Source organism: Vitis vinifera, chromosome 16 (genome assembly GCF_030704535.1).
Source record: "Vitis vinifera cultivar Pinot Noir 40024 chromosome 16, ASM3070453v1".
NCBI lineage: Eukaryota > Viridiplantae > Streptophyta > Magnoliopsida > Vitales > Vitaceae > Vitis > Vitis vinifera.
In genome coordinates, this window is record NC_081820.1 from 4,459,789 (window position 1) to 4,477,392 (window position 17,604).

Genomic DNA, 17,604 nt, shown 5'->3' on the forward strand with positions numbered 1-17,604 from the left:
TATTGTCTCATGAGAATTTTGCATCTTATTACCTTTCATGGAGACCATCTATCAATTATCAATTTATTTGGAAAGCCATATATTAGTTTTTTGGAAAATTGTACATGATCCAAATTGTTGAAATGTACGATAAAATCTAAGCAGTTAGATGACGATATAAATAAATGAGACTGAGATACAAACAAATGGGAATTAGACTAAACTTGAGTATAATGTTTGAGATCTAAAATATGTACATGACATTTTTTCCGTCGGTTCTCCTTTCAACATGTGATTTTGGTACTATAGGATCTTAGTTTTTCATTTGAATTGAAAATTGGTATGGTTCATGTAAATTTGTAAATAAAGTTTAATTTTAGTTGGATCGGGTTGATGGTATATATGTATACTAAAATATTGTAATTTTATTTTTAATTATTTAAAAATTTATTGTAAGAATATGTAGTTCCACCATTTTTTTAGTATTCAAACCTTAGTTTAGAAAAAATGAGCAACCCTATTTAAGGTTAAATTTTAAGTCAGTATTAGAATACAATGTAAATTGTTATTGCTTGACAAAGTTGAGACTAAAAAATGCCAATAACAAAAGTTTAATAGTAATCTATGTGTACAAAAGCTTGTAACATGTTACATCATTATATTCCAATGATACATGCTCCATGTAAATGAATTAAAGACTAATCCTCAATCCATATACATGGAGAGAGCGAGAGAGAATTTTAAATTTGATCAATATTATATAGTTAATCATTTTGTTCGCATTCTAATTATACTTTTTTAAGGTAATGTTTTGTTCCCAAAAAATTGGAAGGAAAATTTGAAAGAAAGAAAAGAAGAAAAGCAGAAAAGCAAAGGAAAATAAAAAATAAGTTTAAAAATACTAAATTATTTTTTATATGCCACTTCAAAATCATTTGACTTATTTTTTTCTCTTTTATGAAAATATTAAATAATTTAAAAATATCTAAAATTTTCTTTAAAATATTTTTTATTCTTAAAAACAAAAAATATCATATTTTCGGTTTTTTAAGGGATGTTTTAAAAAAAGAGAGATAAATATGAAGAATGATAAAAATAAAACATTATATATAAAATTTATTTTTAAAAATTTTAAAATATAAAAAATAAGTTAAAAACAATTCAAGTTCTCAAATAGACTTTAGTTTTAAAAAAACATCAAACAACTATTTTTAAAAACTGTAGTCAAAGCCTATTTTTTAAGAACAATTTTTGAAAACATTTCCAAACAAACCTTAAGATTTGCATGATCCGATCATGTATCCACATCTATAGGGAGAGATGAAACTAATTTACTATACTTAAATAATTATAATCATAAAATTCTTAACTATCCTCCAAATAACTGGTATGGCTATAGAAATCATGATTCAAGGGGTGAAAGGCATGTCAAGAAGGACAAATAGTGCATGTAGTCGAACTGAAACCCTATTCATACAAGTGTGCACAATTCTCCTTCCACATTTTGATGGTATAGATTGAAGAAGATTGATGGGTTGTTAAGAAAAAAAAATAGTAAAACTCTAACCTATGAGAAGGTTTCTTTCTTCCATCTAAGCTTGAAGTTGATCAAGACTTGCCATGCAATGATTCTAGTATTCTATATAGGAGTAAACCTAGTTTTATGATAAAAATTATACCATGGGATGCTTCCTTTATAATAATAAAAAAGTTTATTACAAAATATTAATCAAATAAAAAAAATATCAAAGACTTAGAAATGAACCTATTTGAGAGAGGTTTCAAAATCTCCACTTTGGCTTAAATCCCCAAATTTGTAAACATACATCTTTCCTAGCTTAAATACCTAACCTTTCATCATCAACAAAATAATGAATAAATAATATTTGAGTAATGATTAAACTTAATTGCTAAAAACAACATATGGTCAATATATCAGTTGTATTCTATTGCATATGGATCTATAACTGACAATATTTTCTTGATGAATCCATTCCTTAATTTTTATGATAATTAGTTTACATCAACATGCTTCATCTTAGCATAAAAATTCTTTGCTAAAGATGACACTTCATTATATTGTAGCAAGATGCCTCCCTACTCATCACCAAGTTCATTTTATGAGGCCTTTTAACCAAATAGCTTCCTTTGTGGCTTTAGTAACTATCATATACTTTGCTCCTATTATGAATAATATAACTTTATCTTAGAAAATAGTCTCCAACTAATGGGTCTACTAATGAAAGTGTAAGGAAGAGGATACTCATATGTTTTCACTTTACTCATGTAAAATCTATATAGTAATTTATCAACATACTTTTTTCGAGTCATTCAAAATTTTCTTCCTCTCTTGTCTTTTAATCCCAAGAATTTTCTTTATATTTCAAAGATCACCATCTTCAACATACACTTCAATTTTTCAAGATTTTAAAGAACAACATTAAAAATAAGTAAAATAAGAATCAAGTATCAAATAGACAAAAATAAACATATTAATTATATTTGCATACAAAAATATTGAGATTCTTATCTTATTGGCTCAAAGCTTACTTCAAACCATATAGAAACCTTCTCGATCTACATACAAGGTCTTATATATATATATATACACACAGTTGTAAATCACTATTTCAGAAAGCAAATTTCGCATATGGTTGCTCTAACTTCATATCTAACATAGGAACCATATTAAGAATTATTTGAATTGAAGTGCGCTTCACAATAGGAGAAAAAATTCCATTGTACTCCTTTCCTTCTATAAAATCCTTTTATAATCAATCAAACTTTATACTTTTCTCTTTTGTTTTCTCAAATGTTCATAATTTGTTTTCCTATAGACAAATTTATATATAATTAGTTTTTTCCTCTCAATAATTTTATTGATTCCCAAATTGTGTTCTTTTGCAATGATTTCAAAGTGACAAGTTATCGATCATTATTATCCCTTTTTATTGTAGTGATATTTAAAGAACATAATAGAGAACTGCACTTCTAGTAAATAATGCAAAAGAAATCAAGTCTTCAAAACCATAACTTAGTGAGGTTTTATATGAATCGTTTTCTCTATCCTTAACAATATTGTAGGATAACCACATATTTTAAGAACTAAAAAATAAATTGGTTTACTTCTTCCCAAATCTTGAAATTAATTTTAGAATATGGAAATCAATTAACTACATAAAAAGTTAGGTAGTTGACAAGCTTAGCTTAAAATTCTTAGATAACTTGGTATTTAATCTCATGCACCTAGTGTATTTTGATAGTGTTTTGTCCATCTTTTCTACCAGTCTATTCTACTGTGGAGTTCTTTTACATGTGTAAATGTTGGGTGATACTTGTATTTATTCATTACTCTATAAACTCCTTACTTTTGTACTTAGAGTCACTATTTGATATGAAATATTATAACTATGATATCTCACATCGAATAAGGAAAAAAGTTCTTGGAGGTCTATATGTATGAGATCCTCTTAACTTGGTAAATACTTTTTAAAGCCATGAAGGTGGTTGGGAGTGGGTCGTTACAAATGTTATCAAAGTCCATCATTAACTCTAATGTGAGTCTTTATTTGTTCAGCCTCATAAAGGATGCTTATTTGTTTGACCTTGCGATCCCATTGGACATAACAAGGACATTGTGTTTAGATGAGAGGTGTTTATGATATCTTAAATCAGATAAGGGAAAAAGTTCCTGGAGCTAAATATAAATATGAACTCCTCTTAACCTCGTAAATGTGTTTTAAAGTCATGAGGGGTCATTAGGCCTAAAGTAGACAATATCTATGTAGTTGGGAGTGGGTTATTACAAAAATCTTCTTTATATTCTTGGTATTCCTATTATATATGCAAGTTATGAAGATTATATAATAATCCACTTTCTCCCATGTAGATATTATTCACTTTATTCTAATGAGTCTTTACAACTTTAAAACTCATCTACATAATGAAGTAGAACCCAAACATACGTAGTGCTAGGAAAATTTTCTCTTATCCAATGTGAAATATCATAATCACCCCCATACAAACATGACATTCTTATCATGTTCCACAAGATTATGAGATCACTTAAACACACAAACACATCTTATAAGGTTAAATAAACAAAGTCCCACATCGAAGTCAAGGACCAACTATAATACTATTTGTAATTGACTAACACTCAAAACTAAAATACATTATTTAATTGATACCATTTTTTCATCTATAAAAATTGGTTTTTGAATAATTTTTAAGTGTAAATCATGATCTTTTAATTTAAATATTTGTTAAGCACCAAATTGAGGACTAATGTTTACATCTAGTGAAGATTACAAAGAAAAAAAGAAATTTCGATATATAAAAGGGGATTTCAACACCACTTCGATACAAGAGAGTAGAGTCAATCTAGATATGATGAGGTTGGGGTACTGAGCAATACACAATTTGATGCAAGAAATGCATTCAATACCATAGTGAAACATCAAAATCATTAACTTCATTCTTCCAAAGATCCAATGAGTTCATGAGTTTATTGAAATGGATTTTGATACTATTTCGATTTCTTTCCCCATTTCAATATAATGGAGTTATCAAAATTTTCCTACAGAAGCATTTCAAAGATATAGAAAGTTTGATTGGTCTTCAAAAAAGTGTGACTCCCCATTTTGACAAAATTTAGGGTTGGCAAGTGAAAAGTCCTATACACATTTGACATGTGGCATGAATTAAAAGGATGACATGTGGTGAAATTTGGAAGACCACAAAATTTAATCTTCTAAATAAAATTAAAATTTTCAATTATAGTTAAAGGAGAATTAATATATATATATATATATATATATATATATATATATATATACACACATATATTCTTTTATTGACAAATTCTTAAAGGAAACAAATATTCCAATTGAAGTCAAAAGATAATAATAAATAAATAAATATTCTCTTGTCATAAAATTTCCTTAATGAAGAAGACAAGTTACTAAAATCAAGAAACTAAATCCTGGGGAATTTCAAATTTTAATTCCCTAATTTCGTCTATAAATATGAGTGATTTCCTTCAATTAGGAGATTTCTTTGGATTGACAAAATGACTTTACATGAGAAAAGCTTCACAAAATCTCCCTGCAAGTCTAAGAAACAATATAAGTTCTATATACGCGATCATTCGCCAATCAATGAGTTCATTTGGAAATAAGCCACTTGTGACCCTAAATTGATCTTCAAAATCAGGAAAATGTCATCGTCGTCTTCCAAATTATGATCAAGGTGAAAGAATCAGAGATATATATTTTTTTGTAAAGAATATTACCATAAATATTGTACCTCACAATTTATCAATTTTAATAAATATTTTGTTTTGCATATTTTTCCTATTGTTTTGCTTACATCATCGGACTTTTGCGAAATTTGTGCGTACAAAAGGTTTCTCAAAATGGATTTTGATACATAGCGATACATCAAGTTACATCTAGATACACTATGATACAATTTCAATACATTATGATACATAAAGATACATTGTGATACATGTCGAAATATATCTGATACCATATTGGAAGCATACTAGAGGTTCAGAAGGTTTGGGCATTTATTGAAATTCACTTCGACATCATTATGGAGGTATCGAAATTTCTTATACAATCTATGATTTCTAGAATTTCACTCAAGGACTTTCCCCATTTGACTATTTTGCACGTGTTTGGACATTTTAAGACTTTAATTTATGTTTTTAGGGTTAGTTTTCTATAAATACCATATATTTCATTAGGAATGAGGATCGAAAAGAAGAGCGAGAGGAACTTTTAAGGTTGTATACAATTTTTGTAATCATTTGATTTTCAATAAAATCTCTTATGAATCAATTTAATTCAATGCATGGCTAAATCCTCTCACTCGAGATGTAGCAATGAAGGCAAATGATCTAGAGAAGAGGGATGATAAGAAAATATTATATCTTTCCATGCATGGTAGTAATTTTCTAATCTTTAAATTTTGTATGTAAGATTAATTATTTGCTCAATTGTACCTATTAGAGATACATATGATGCATGATAGGGGTCCTTTGATACGTAAGGGATTGTGATCAATGATCTACCCGGTGTAATTCTATATGATTAGTAACTAAGGAGAATCTACCAAATGAATACTGAGTTTTAAACATCTAAAAGATTAAAACTTTTTATCAAATTATCTATTGGATGATTGTTAAAGAATGTATTTCAAGCTTTAAAACTTGGTTTCAATTGAATGACCTATCGATGACTTAATCTTGGAAGACCAAAAATTCTTTAATCAATATTTATTACCTCACTCCTAGGTTTGAAATCAAATTTGTGAAAATCTACGGATTAGCTTATCATTGTTTTCTCAATTTATTAGTCAAATCATAGTTTCAATTTAATCACTTTTTCATAAAAAGCACTACTTGATTTGGTTTAGGTAAAATTAATTAAAATTTTCTAATTCCTTAAGAATGATAATTTGGAATACTACAAGTCATGGAGATCTTTTCTCTAGATTTTCTTAACCAAGATCACTATGTAATTAGGCTTTAGTAATCTTTTACAACAAAGAAGTAAAATACCCGTCAATAACAACCTGCTCTATCCCATATAGAAATTGTTTGCTTTGGGCCTAATGTGATGTTTATTTGTTTGAATGGTTTTGTAATCCTATGGGACATGATGAGAAAATGTGTTATTTTATGAAGTTTTTAGCTCTATCATTTTGTGTAGATTGATCGAAGCTATACAACAAATAATTTGGCTATTATATCCGAGAGGGGACAAGTTGAAGAGTAGTCTACTACGTCAATTTCTGATTTTCAAACGGATAGAAAGTGTATATAGTAGAATTCTACCACATGAATTTCTATTTTTTCAAATCATAAAGCCCTAAATTCCCTTAAAGAAAATGCACATTCCTATAACTCAGGCCAACTGTTCTCATTTTTGTTTCTCACTATTGGAATTTCCTCAATCATTTAAAATTTTAGCTACAATTTAAAGAAGATTTAAATGGACCCAGCTACTAAGAAGCAAAATCAGAACCTTGGAGATCTCAATGCCTAAGAACTAAAAAATAATAAATCTAAAAAGTTAAAGACACTTTTAAAAAATAGTAAATCTAAGGAAGAGAAATAAAAGAAATATAAAACAATTAGAATTACTAGAAGAAAAATTGTACCCATGCAACAACATCTCATAATTGGCCATGTTTTTTGTTATTTTGAAATACATAACATTAATATTTTTCTACATGGATAATAAACTGAAGAGCAATACTTGGGTTAGCCTAGTTGATCATGATAAATATTAGGAAATATGGTTCTAGTAATTTGTTCGAATCATGTTATTAATAATACCCTAAATTTATTTAGTGTTAGTTGTTGTGGGACAGTCAACACCTCAAGGTTTGAGTCCCCACAGAGAGTCTTAAGGACTTGGTTATGGAAGGTTTGAGTCCTCATGGAGAGTCTTAAGGGCTTGGCCATGAAAGATTCAAGGTAGTTTGGGTTTTTATGAAAAGTTTTAAGAGTTTGATCGTATAACGTTCCTCGATTATCAAATAAAAAAAAAAGACAAACTAAAAAGCAACCATCACATAAAACACAAGAAATAACAAGTATGCATCATTATTGAGTATAGTTACTTTATGTTGTCATATGTGTGCAACCTCAAGTTTTAAATAATCATTTCACTTAAAAATGAATAGGGTATGTTTGGAAATTATTTTAAAAAATATTTTTCAAAAACATATTCGACAAAATCTTGATATATATATATATTTTCTTTTCTTAAAAAAAAATTGTATTGAAAATAGCTTATTTTTTAAGTAAGCTTGATGTATTTTCAGTTTTATTTTGTTGAATGTGATCGGCATAAGAGTTAAAAATATAGAATATATTTGATTTTCAAAATTTTAAGGGGAATGCAAGGAAAGAAAAATAAAAGGAAATAAAAAGTGAAAAAAATAAAAAACATATTTAAAGTTAATAAATTATTTTTATACTTTGCAAGTTTATTTAATTTGTTTTAACTCTTTAATGTAATAATTAATTGCTTAAAAGAGACGAAATAATCTTAAAATTGTAAATCTAACATTTTTTTATGTTTTTACTTGAAAAATAGCCTTTATTTTTTTTTACATAAATACCCTATATCATTTCAATTATTTATATATAAGTTATAAAAGAAAAGTTATTTTTATAAGAAAAAATAAGGGTATTTTTGTGAAAAAGATGTAAATAAAGATAGAGGGTTAAATTTTCAAATTTGGATTTTTAATGACACTTTTAATCAAATAATTCTTAATATAAAGATTAAATAATTTTTAAATAGATAAATCTTTAACTAATTTTAATTATATTTGACTCTCTTTTATATTTTTTTATAGTGAAATCAAACATCAGAAAATTATTTTCTTTAATTTTTTTTTCTTTATACTTTTTGAGAACCAAATATAATCATAAAAGAATATTTTAAAAACTTTTATAAAAGTTATTTTTAATATTTAAGTTCCAAACAAAATTTTATTTTTGAAAATAATTAAAAATTAATTTTAAGAATTATTTAGGAAAAAATTACCTAACAAATCATAAATTACTCTTTGTACAAGATGTATTAGTCCAAATTATTACTTCCTAAATTCATACTACCCATCAGAGGTTAGTTCAAATTACCTAAAAACCTAACCTAAACCTCACCTCATCCCTATTATGAGAGGATTATAGGGTCATTCTAAACAGAAACTTGTGTGAAACAGAAAAAAGATAAAAATAAAATAAAAAAAAGAGACGGCAGAAGCTGGAAAAACTATAAATGTAAAGCCAGCACCAACTTTTCGGCTCATTTACGATTGATTTTCTGTTTGTCCATATTCCCTTTCAAAATCCCCCTTTTCCATTCCTTCCGTCTGCTCCCCTTTCTTCCCCTCTCAGATCCGACCGGACCGGTCAAACTCCGGTCAACTCTTGGTTCACTCATCGTCATCTTTCACAGATCGCAGTCATGAATCAAGAATAGTAAGTCTCCGATCTCTTTTCTCAACCTCTTGTTTGGTTGCCTGGAAAATGGAAACGAAAATTCTTATTTTTGAATTCGTATGTGATGTAATATAATGGGCGAATTTAGGCTTTTTTTGTTTTAAAGAAACAAATTATTTTTGTGTTTCTGGTTTATATTTGTTTCAGTTTTGGAAATTCGTGATTTGTGTATACATCGTAAAATTAGGGTTTGTTTCTGTGATTGAAATTTTTTTAATCCGTTGCCTGATTTTTCGGGTTCGGGTTTGGGTTTGAGTTGGTCTTGGGTTAAAGGATGTTGTATTTTGATTATGATCTTAGATCAGGATCGCTTAGCTAGATCCGAATGTTTTGGTTGATTTTGATGAGTTGTTGGAAGGAGATCTATCACTGTTTGGTTTCTGAATTAAATGGGCGAAGGAAAGAAGACTCGGGTTCTGGGAAAATCTATACGAATTCTTTTTTTCAAGAGACAGTTTCTGCTCATTTCCTTTATTTTATTTTATTTTATTTATTTATTATTATTTTTTTTGGGGTGGGGGTTTGTTTGAGAATCTCTCTCTCACCGGGGTTACCAGTAAGAACATGAGAACCTTAAACCTCACTCAATCCTCGTGCTGGAATGAATTCTTAACCATTTACACATAAGGTCTTCCGGATGTCCTATGGATAGATAGATGGATAGGTAGATTGGATGACAAGGTCTTTTTACATATCCTGCGATTAGGTACAAAAGGAAAAGATAACTTTTATTTTCTTCATGTTCTCTTTTGCAGTGACTACTTGTTCAAGCTTTTGCTAATTGGGGATTCTGGAGTTGGCAAATCGTGCCTTCTGCTAAGATTTGCTGTAAGCTGTTAAAATACTATTTGTTTTATTTTTATCAATTTCTCCCTTTTAATTAATGTATTACTCATTGGGAAGTAATGTATCACGTGCTTGCTCATCAAATTGTAAGTGAACTATGAATTGTTAAAAAAATGTCATGTTTAATTCTATGTTCAAAAGTGAATTTGTCTATGATGTGACTGTGGTCCCCCAACAATTTATGGGTCTTGTCCAGTTTATATCAAAATATTGAGTCCATATAAATATAATCATAGACAATGTATCACTTGCTTGCTCATCAAATTGTAAGTAAACTATGAATCGTTAAAAAAAAATCATGTTTAATTCTATGTTCAAAAGTGAATTTGTCGATGATGTGACAGTGGTCCCCCAACAATTTATGGGTCTTGTCTAGTTTATATCAAAATATTGTGTCCATATAAACATAATCATAGACTGCATATAATTGATGTCAGATATCTTATATAAGTGACTATAAAGGAAGAGTTTTAGCTTAGTGTTCTATGCTTACTTAGTAAATGATATGTTATGAATGTATTTTCTATCTAAATAAAAACTGTGGTAATAACAATTTTGGAAATGCTGACTATTATGAAGTTTGGAGTTGATTCATCCAAAATATAATCGTCTCTCTGAAACAATTTAGATGAAAACCATAGTCCTACCATTTAGCATGTAACAAAGAAGGCTCCATAAATGTTGATAGGAGTGGTGCTGTGTCCTAGGCCATCCTGGCTGGGATGATGTTTATTTTTCAGGTTTGGTTAACTTGTTTTCTTCCTCAGCATAGATGTTAGAAACTTCCGATACATGATTCATTGCAGTGGTAGGATATCACTCTTTCTTTGTGGGAGTAAGTTGATATGTATTATCCATATCTCTCCTAAGTGTATCCTTACAGTAGACATACAATACACAATACCAAGATACAATGATGCAACATTACAAACTCCTCTTGACTGTATTTATTTGTGTCTAAGGAAAATCTAATTTGGATTTTTTTTTTTAATTTTTTTTTATTTTTAAATTTGTGATATAAATTGTTTAGAATATACCTCAAGGTTAGAAGTTGATAACAAAAAGGAAAGGGAGAGATAAAATAATCCTACATGAAACATTCGCTTGTATGTTGTCAAATACATATGAACTAATGAAAATTAAGTAAATTATTCTTGTAATGGATTTTTGGCAAGTTGTGATTTGAATGATTAAATGTGGACCTTGAATACGGTGGTTAATGGGATTTTTTTGCTTGATATATTAGTTTTTCTTTTTCAGATCTTCTTTCTTTCCTTTGGGGGAGGGGAATAATGCTGAGCTTGGAAAGTTTAGGACTTAAATATGACACATCAAAAAACAATCAACAAACATACAAGTATATATGATGAGCTAGAACGTGAAACTGAATATTATAGTTAAAATTTTAAAACTCAAAAAGTTCCTTTTGCATTTTATGATGAACTTAAGCATTAACATCTCATATTTTGTTAAGTTGAATTCATGAAACTCTAATATTCAATGCTTTCATGTGTGTGATATTGATGAATCACTATATTTAATTCTTCTAATACCACCATATTTTGTGAAATTGATGATATATCATTCCATACTTTGTTCTTCCAATATTATTCATCGAGTAAAAAAACTTAAAATACACTGGTTGTTATTATGTGGGCCTTTGATGGGGTAACCCACTTTCTTCTTTACTTTATATTCTTTGTATGGATGTATTCTTAAGATATTTCTAGGAATTGGCCTCATGAAATACAAGCAAAGTTTTAGAACCGTAACATGCTCTTGCTAGGCATACTTGAGTCTGACTGCACTGTTTTTGTGGAGCTGAATTCCTAATCCTCAATGTGATTGCATATTGTCTTTCTTTTCTTTGCATTTTTTAATGCTAGGCCGACTGGGTAATTTTTTTTTTTCTATTTTTTATTTTTATTTTTTATTTTCAGTAAACTGACTATTGTTTTCTTTTTTCTTTTTTTTTTTTTATTAGGCAACTGACTATTATTTTCATCTCTTTGATACAGGATGATTCATATCTAGACAGTTACATAAGCACAATTGGGGTTGATTTTGTAAGTGTCTATATTCTATAGGTTTATGAAGTAAAGGTTAATTTGACTGTTACAAACTCTAATAATATTTACAATGATTATTTTGTAGAAAATACGCACTGTGGAGCAAGATGGGAAGACAATTAAACTTCAAATTGTAAGGTTCTACCTTCTGTTTTTCTTAAACCAGGCAGATAGGCTGTGAACTGGAACTGTTGAATTAGATAAAACAGTGGACATCTTTGGATCAGATATCTAATGAATTAGTATCTGATTAGTTTCAATGCATGACATTTTTTCCTTTTCTTCTTGCACAATCATATGCAAAAAGAGTCTTTTTGGGCCAGGTTTGGATGGATGGCTGGATTAGAATACGGAGTTGGCTAAACTGCTTTGAGTGCCTTTGGAAACATAGCCCAGTGATAGTTGAGTCCAACTTTTGATTGAACACTGTCTTGATTTAGTCCATGACTGGATGTGGAATCCCAATTCCATGTTTTGGTTGAACTTTTGTATCAAGTTGGATAAGCTATTTTGTGCCTCTGAGCTCCTCTGTTACTGATATGAGGATGGATTCATTGGGGATAGTGGAAAAGTCTAGAGGGGGAGAAGGGGAGGAATTTGCTTTAAACTTGATTTTTAATTGATGGGTGTGATTTGTTTATATCTAGGGATTCATGATGCTGATTGATGTATTCTGCTTGACTGACATTAGTATGCTTGGAGCTTTTTATACGGGCTCCTTTTGGCCTCCTGGTTGAGCCAAAAGCAGGAGTCAAAGCTGTCCAACATTGCTTGTCCAATCTGATTTAGTTAATCTTGGGATTAAATCACAGCCTTGAAGAATTATTTACTCGAGAACTTGAGCACTTCTATTATGTTTGCTCTAATCCTCCACGTTGTTGGACAACAGTATTGCCTTCCATTTCCTAATAATATGGCAAGCTCATTTATTCCAGAAACGTGTCCCTCTCCACTATGGATTAAAGGCATTATGGATGAAGTTATGAATAGCATTTTCTTTGATATATTTGTCTGTCCATCTCTTTTTGTGTGTGCATATTTATTTGTGCATGCACATGTGGATTTTGGTGGTATGGTCAATCATGTATCCCTTGATCTGCTCTGGTCCATCCTCCAGCCCTTTTGGGTACCCTTATCTGGGTTTGGGCGTGTGAATTAGTGCTGTATGGCAGGAAAAAGCTGGATTTTAGGCCTAATGAATTTTTGGGTGAGCCTTGGACATAATAACAATAATCCCAGCCTGACCTGATGTGTTATAGTCTTTTATAATTTTCATATTGTTTTTTTTTTTGCAATTTTCTATCTATTAAGAATATAAATCCAAGCAAAGGCATTTGTTTCTGAAGGACCTTAAACCCTCTCTGGCAAGATTTTTTCTTTTGAAGTATGACCCCATGCTTACATTATACTCTCCCTGCTGCCCTCTACCTCCAACAATTGAAGCAGGTTGATTTCGGCCCAGGTCGGAGTGGGCTTTGGGCCAACCTAATTTCTTTAAGTTTCATATATAGTCCAACCCTAGGTGGAGCTTCATCTTTCTCAGTGTCTGACCCTAATTGGTGTAGATGTCAATAAGACACAGGTAAACCCTTGCCCAGTCCCCACTAAGCATATATTTGGGCGAGTTTAGGGATATGAATTGGGACTGGCTAGGCCAGGCTACGCTGTACTACTTGTGCAGCCATTGTAAATAACAACAGATAGGAGATTTTGTAAAATGGCTTCCTTCTACAAATCACTATGGTTTGTGGTTTACAACTGTCAATTGTGCACATGTTACATGTTACATGTTACATGTTACAGCTGTACTCCTGCCCCCATTTGTTCCTGCCTCTAGCCCCACTAAAATCTGATCCAGGTTTGGAGAAGGTTTATCTTTTGCAGCCTGAGGTCAGGCTTCTGCTGCTCTGTCATGAAACGGTCTCATTGACATCTCTAGTCTCTCACCCTTGTAGGATAGGTGGAAGGCCTTTAATAGGAGAGGGTGCAAGCTTGGGAAAGTTTCATTAGCCTGACTCAAGTTAGATCAGATCTAGTTTGCCCCACTCAAAGGCTGCCATATCCTTCTTAATTTCCAAATGCCCTGCTCCAATCATTATCTTATAAACTACAGCTAATTCTACCATCCATTTAATAATTAAAAGGGTCAACACAGAATTAGACTTCCTGTTTGCAGTGTACATCAATATCTCCCAATATCTGTTAGTACATGATGTGTGCCCTAGCTATGATGTGGCAATCTAATTTTCTTGCATCATTCACAACAATTGAACGCCATGTGATGAAAAAAAAGGTTGAGAAGTTGCTCTGTGGTTTTGCCTGTCTTCTGACCCTGCCAAATTTGTCCATCAATCCAGTCAGGCAGATGGTACTCATTCACCATTTTGTTGTCAAAGGACAGCTTTGCTGTCCACACTTCTTTCCTTATTTTAACCCACACTTCTTTCCTTATTTTAGCCTACAATTGTTTCCTTATTTCTCCATTTATTATTCTGTACAATTAGCATATATTATTTGACAGATTATAGTTTACATGTATAGGACTAGAATCATGAGGGAATTTATTTGCTTTTATTTGCTTTCCATATGTAGCATCCTTGTAAAGTCTATATATAATATACAAAACTCAAGGCCAAGGTATTCGGCCATTCACACAATATTTTGACATGGTATCAGAGCTTGTATTTTGAACCTAGAGTTTACACACTTTCTAGGTTTTTCTTTGGGTTTTCTCGGATTTAGCCCTAGGGGCTCTCGGATTTAGCCCTAGGGGCTCTCGGATTTAGCCATAGGGGCTCTCTGATTTAGCCCTAGGAGCTCTCGGATTTAGCCCTAAGGACTCTCGGATTTAGCCTTAGGGGCTCTCGGATTTAGCCCTAAGGGCTCTCGGATTTAGCCCTAGGGGCTCTCTGATTTAGCCCTAGGGGCTCTCGGATTTAGCCCTAGGGGCTCTCGGACTCTAGCCCAGCTTTAGTTTAAGATGTTTGTAAAAAGTAAGAAGCAAGACAGAGTCTCTAAGTCATCTACGGAATCTGAGTACTGGGCGATGTCTCTTGCTTGTTCTGAAATCATTTGGCTTCGAGGTTTGCTTGCGGAGTTAGATTTTTCTGAGACCGATCCTACACCTCTACATGCCGATAATACAAGTGCTATTCAGATCATGGCCAATCCTGTCTATCATGAGCGCACAAAGTATATTGAAGTGGATTGTCACTCTATCAGTGAAGCCTATGAAGCTCGTGTTATCACTCTTCCACATATTTCCATTGACTTACAAATTGCTGATATCTTCACCAAGGCTCTCCCTCGTCATCGACATTGCTTGCTAAGTAGCAAATTGATGCTTGTTGATCAACCTGCATCAATTTGAGGGGGGCTGTCAAAGGACAGCTTTGCTGTCCACACTTCTTTCCTTATTTTAACCCACACTTCTTTCCTTATTTTAGCCTACAATTGTTTCCTTATTTCTCCATTTATTATTCTGTACAATTAGCATATATTATTTGACAGATTATAGTTTACATGTATAGGACTAGAATCATGAGGGAATTTATTTGCTTTTATTTGCTTTCCATGTGTAGCATCCTTGTAAAGTCTATATATAATATACAAAACTCAAGGCCAAGGTATTCGGCCATTCACACAATATTTTGACATTTGTCTCTGTAATTTAGCTGACCCTGATACTGGTTGGGTCCTTAACTAGGTTACACTTGGGGGTTATTTCACATGGCACCACACCCCAGGAATCTCTAAGCATGGAAGCTATTTCCATTTCTTTTTTAAGGATTCTAGGTTTCTTTACCTCCCTAGATCTGGTGATCTAATTTCTAGTTATATTATTGGATCCTCTGTGTGCATGTGTGTGTGTGATTAATGGGCATTAGTGTTATTAATGGATTGTGAATGATCTCTTTCTGCATGGTATCTCATATTTGTTGCTTTTTATTTCTACGTAGCAATTGAAGCTCCTCTGGTTTTTTTTTCTTTTTAATTTGGGACATGCAGTGGGACACTGCTGGACAAGAACGCTTCAGGACAATCACTAGCAGCTACTATCGTGGGGCACACGGTATTATCGTAAGTTTTTTTCTTGTTCATACATCTTTTAGTGCAGTATAGCAAGTTCCTTTTTGAATTTCTTTATTCATGTGGTTGCATCACGTACTCTGTAAATTGTTTGACTATATGTTGTTGGCTTTTTGGCAGATTGTTTATGATGTAACAGACCAAGAGAGCTTCAATAATGTTAAACAATGGTTGAATGAGATTGACCGTTATGCAAGTGAAAATGTGAACAAGCTTCTGGTTGGAAACAAGTGTGACCTCACTGCTAACAAAGTCGTGTCTTATGAAACAGCCAAGGTAAAACTTTCCCTACTCCACTTGCTACTATTTTATTTTCTTGGAGCAAACTAGTAAAACTAGAATTGACTTTGTAACTGCTTTGCCTTCTTTATTGTTGCTGTTTTTTGTTGTGAGAAGGCATTTGCTGATGAAATTGGAATTCCATTCATGGAGACAAGTGCAAAAAATGCTACCAATGTGGAACAGGCTTTTATGGCCATGGCTGCTGACATCAAGACTAGGTACCCTTTTATGTTATATATGTGATTTGATGTTTTTACAGTAATAATGTCCAATAAAACACTTAAACAAGAGATTAATATTATTCAATGGACGAAATTTGTTTAATATATTTATCATTTGATTATTCTCACTAAAAGGAGATATTGAAGATTAATATTAACATCACGGTTCCCACATATCTAGAATCATATATTTCATCAAAGCCTTCCACTTCCTTTTTTTTTTTCCTGAAATGTTCAACAGTACCAATCTAGGTCATATTGTTCCAAGGTTTTTGAATGCCATGAATCAGGCATGGGTTTCGTGTCTTGTGTTATTGTTTTGATTTTGCCTTGATGTCAAAATTATTATTGTTTTTCCTCAGAATTTTGTTAGCTCCACTACTTTTTCTTGGGGGTACTATGCCTGGACACAGCTTTCTTGATACATAACCGACGTGTATGTTGTTTTGAACTTTGAATCACAGGATGGCGAGTCAACCAGCGATGAACAATGCAAGGCCACCATCAGTTCAGTTACAAGGACAGCCAGTGAACCAGAAGAGCGGATGCTGCTCTTCTTAGGTGGATGTGTGTGCTTATTCCATGGGTGTGTGTTAGCAATGTAAGACTAGAAGGGGCTAATTACATTACCAATTACCAGCCATCCAAACCTCATTGAAGATTTGATATTCTGTCACTTTATAATCTGTTTCCATTCTTTTCAGTCTATTTGATTTCTAAGTGGCGTGTACAAAGAGCATATAAGTATTTTGGAAGTAGCAGTAGTATTCATATATGTTATTTTATAACATGGCCTGGAAGCTGCAATGCACACTTCCTTTCTTATTCTCCAATTCTACTCTTCTCTCACTGTTGCCATGAAGGTGTGTGTTGAGAAGTTTGTTCTGTTTCAATCCGTTATCATATTCGGGGCACACATGAATCTTAGGTCTGTATAGAGGACTGAAAATGTAGGGTACTTGAGTACACCCTATTAGGATTGGTGATAACACCATGCTTTAATGCATTTGATGAATGCCCGCCTCCACGTTCTGTGGTCAAAGTATACCACCGATCCTCTGAACTATGACTTTTGTCAATCTTTATATAC

At 31.7% G+C, this 17,604-nt stretch overlaps 1 protein-coding gene across 1 annotated transcript; it reads left to right on the top strand.

The window, feature by feature from the left end:
- The first annotated feature begins 8,769 nt into the window (after positions 1-8,769).
- Positions 8,770-17,347, top strand: LOC100245986 (GTP-binding protein YPTM2). Its single transcript, XM_002281114.5, has 8 exons — positions 8,770-8,986; positions 9,763-9,835; positions 11,872-11,919; positions 12,008-12,055; positions 15,931-16,002; positions 16,132-16,287; positions 16,408-16,511; positions 16,979-17,347. Exons 1-8 carry the CDS (start codon positions 8,973-8,975, stop codon positions 17,073-17,075), a joined length of 612 nt encoding a protein of 203 aa, XP_002281150.1. The 5' UTR covers positions 8,770-8,972; the 3' UTR covers positions 17,076-17,347.
- Positions 17,348-17,604: the final 257 nt, after the last annotated feature.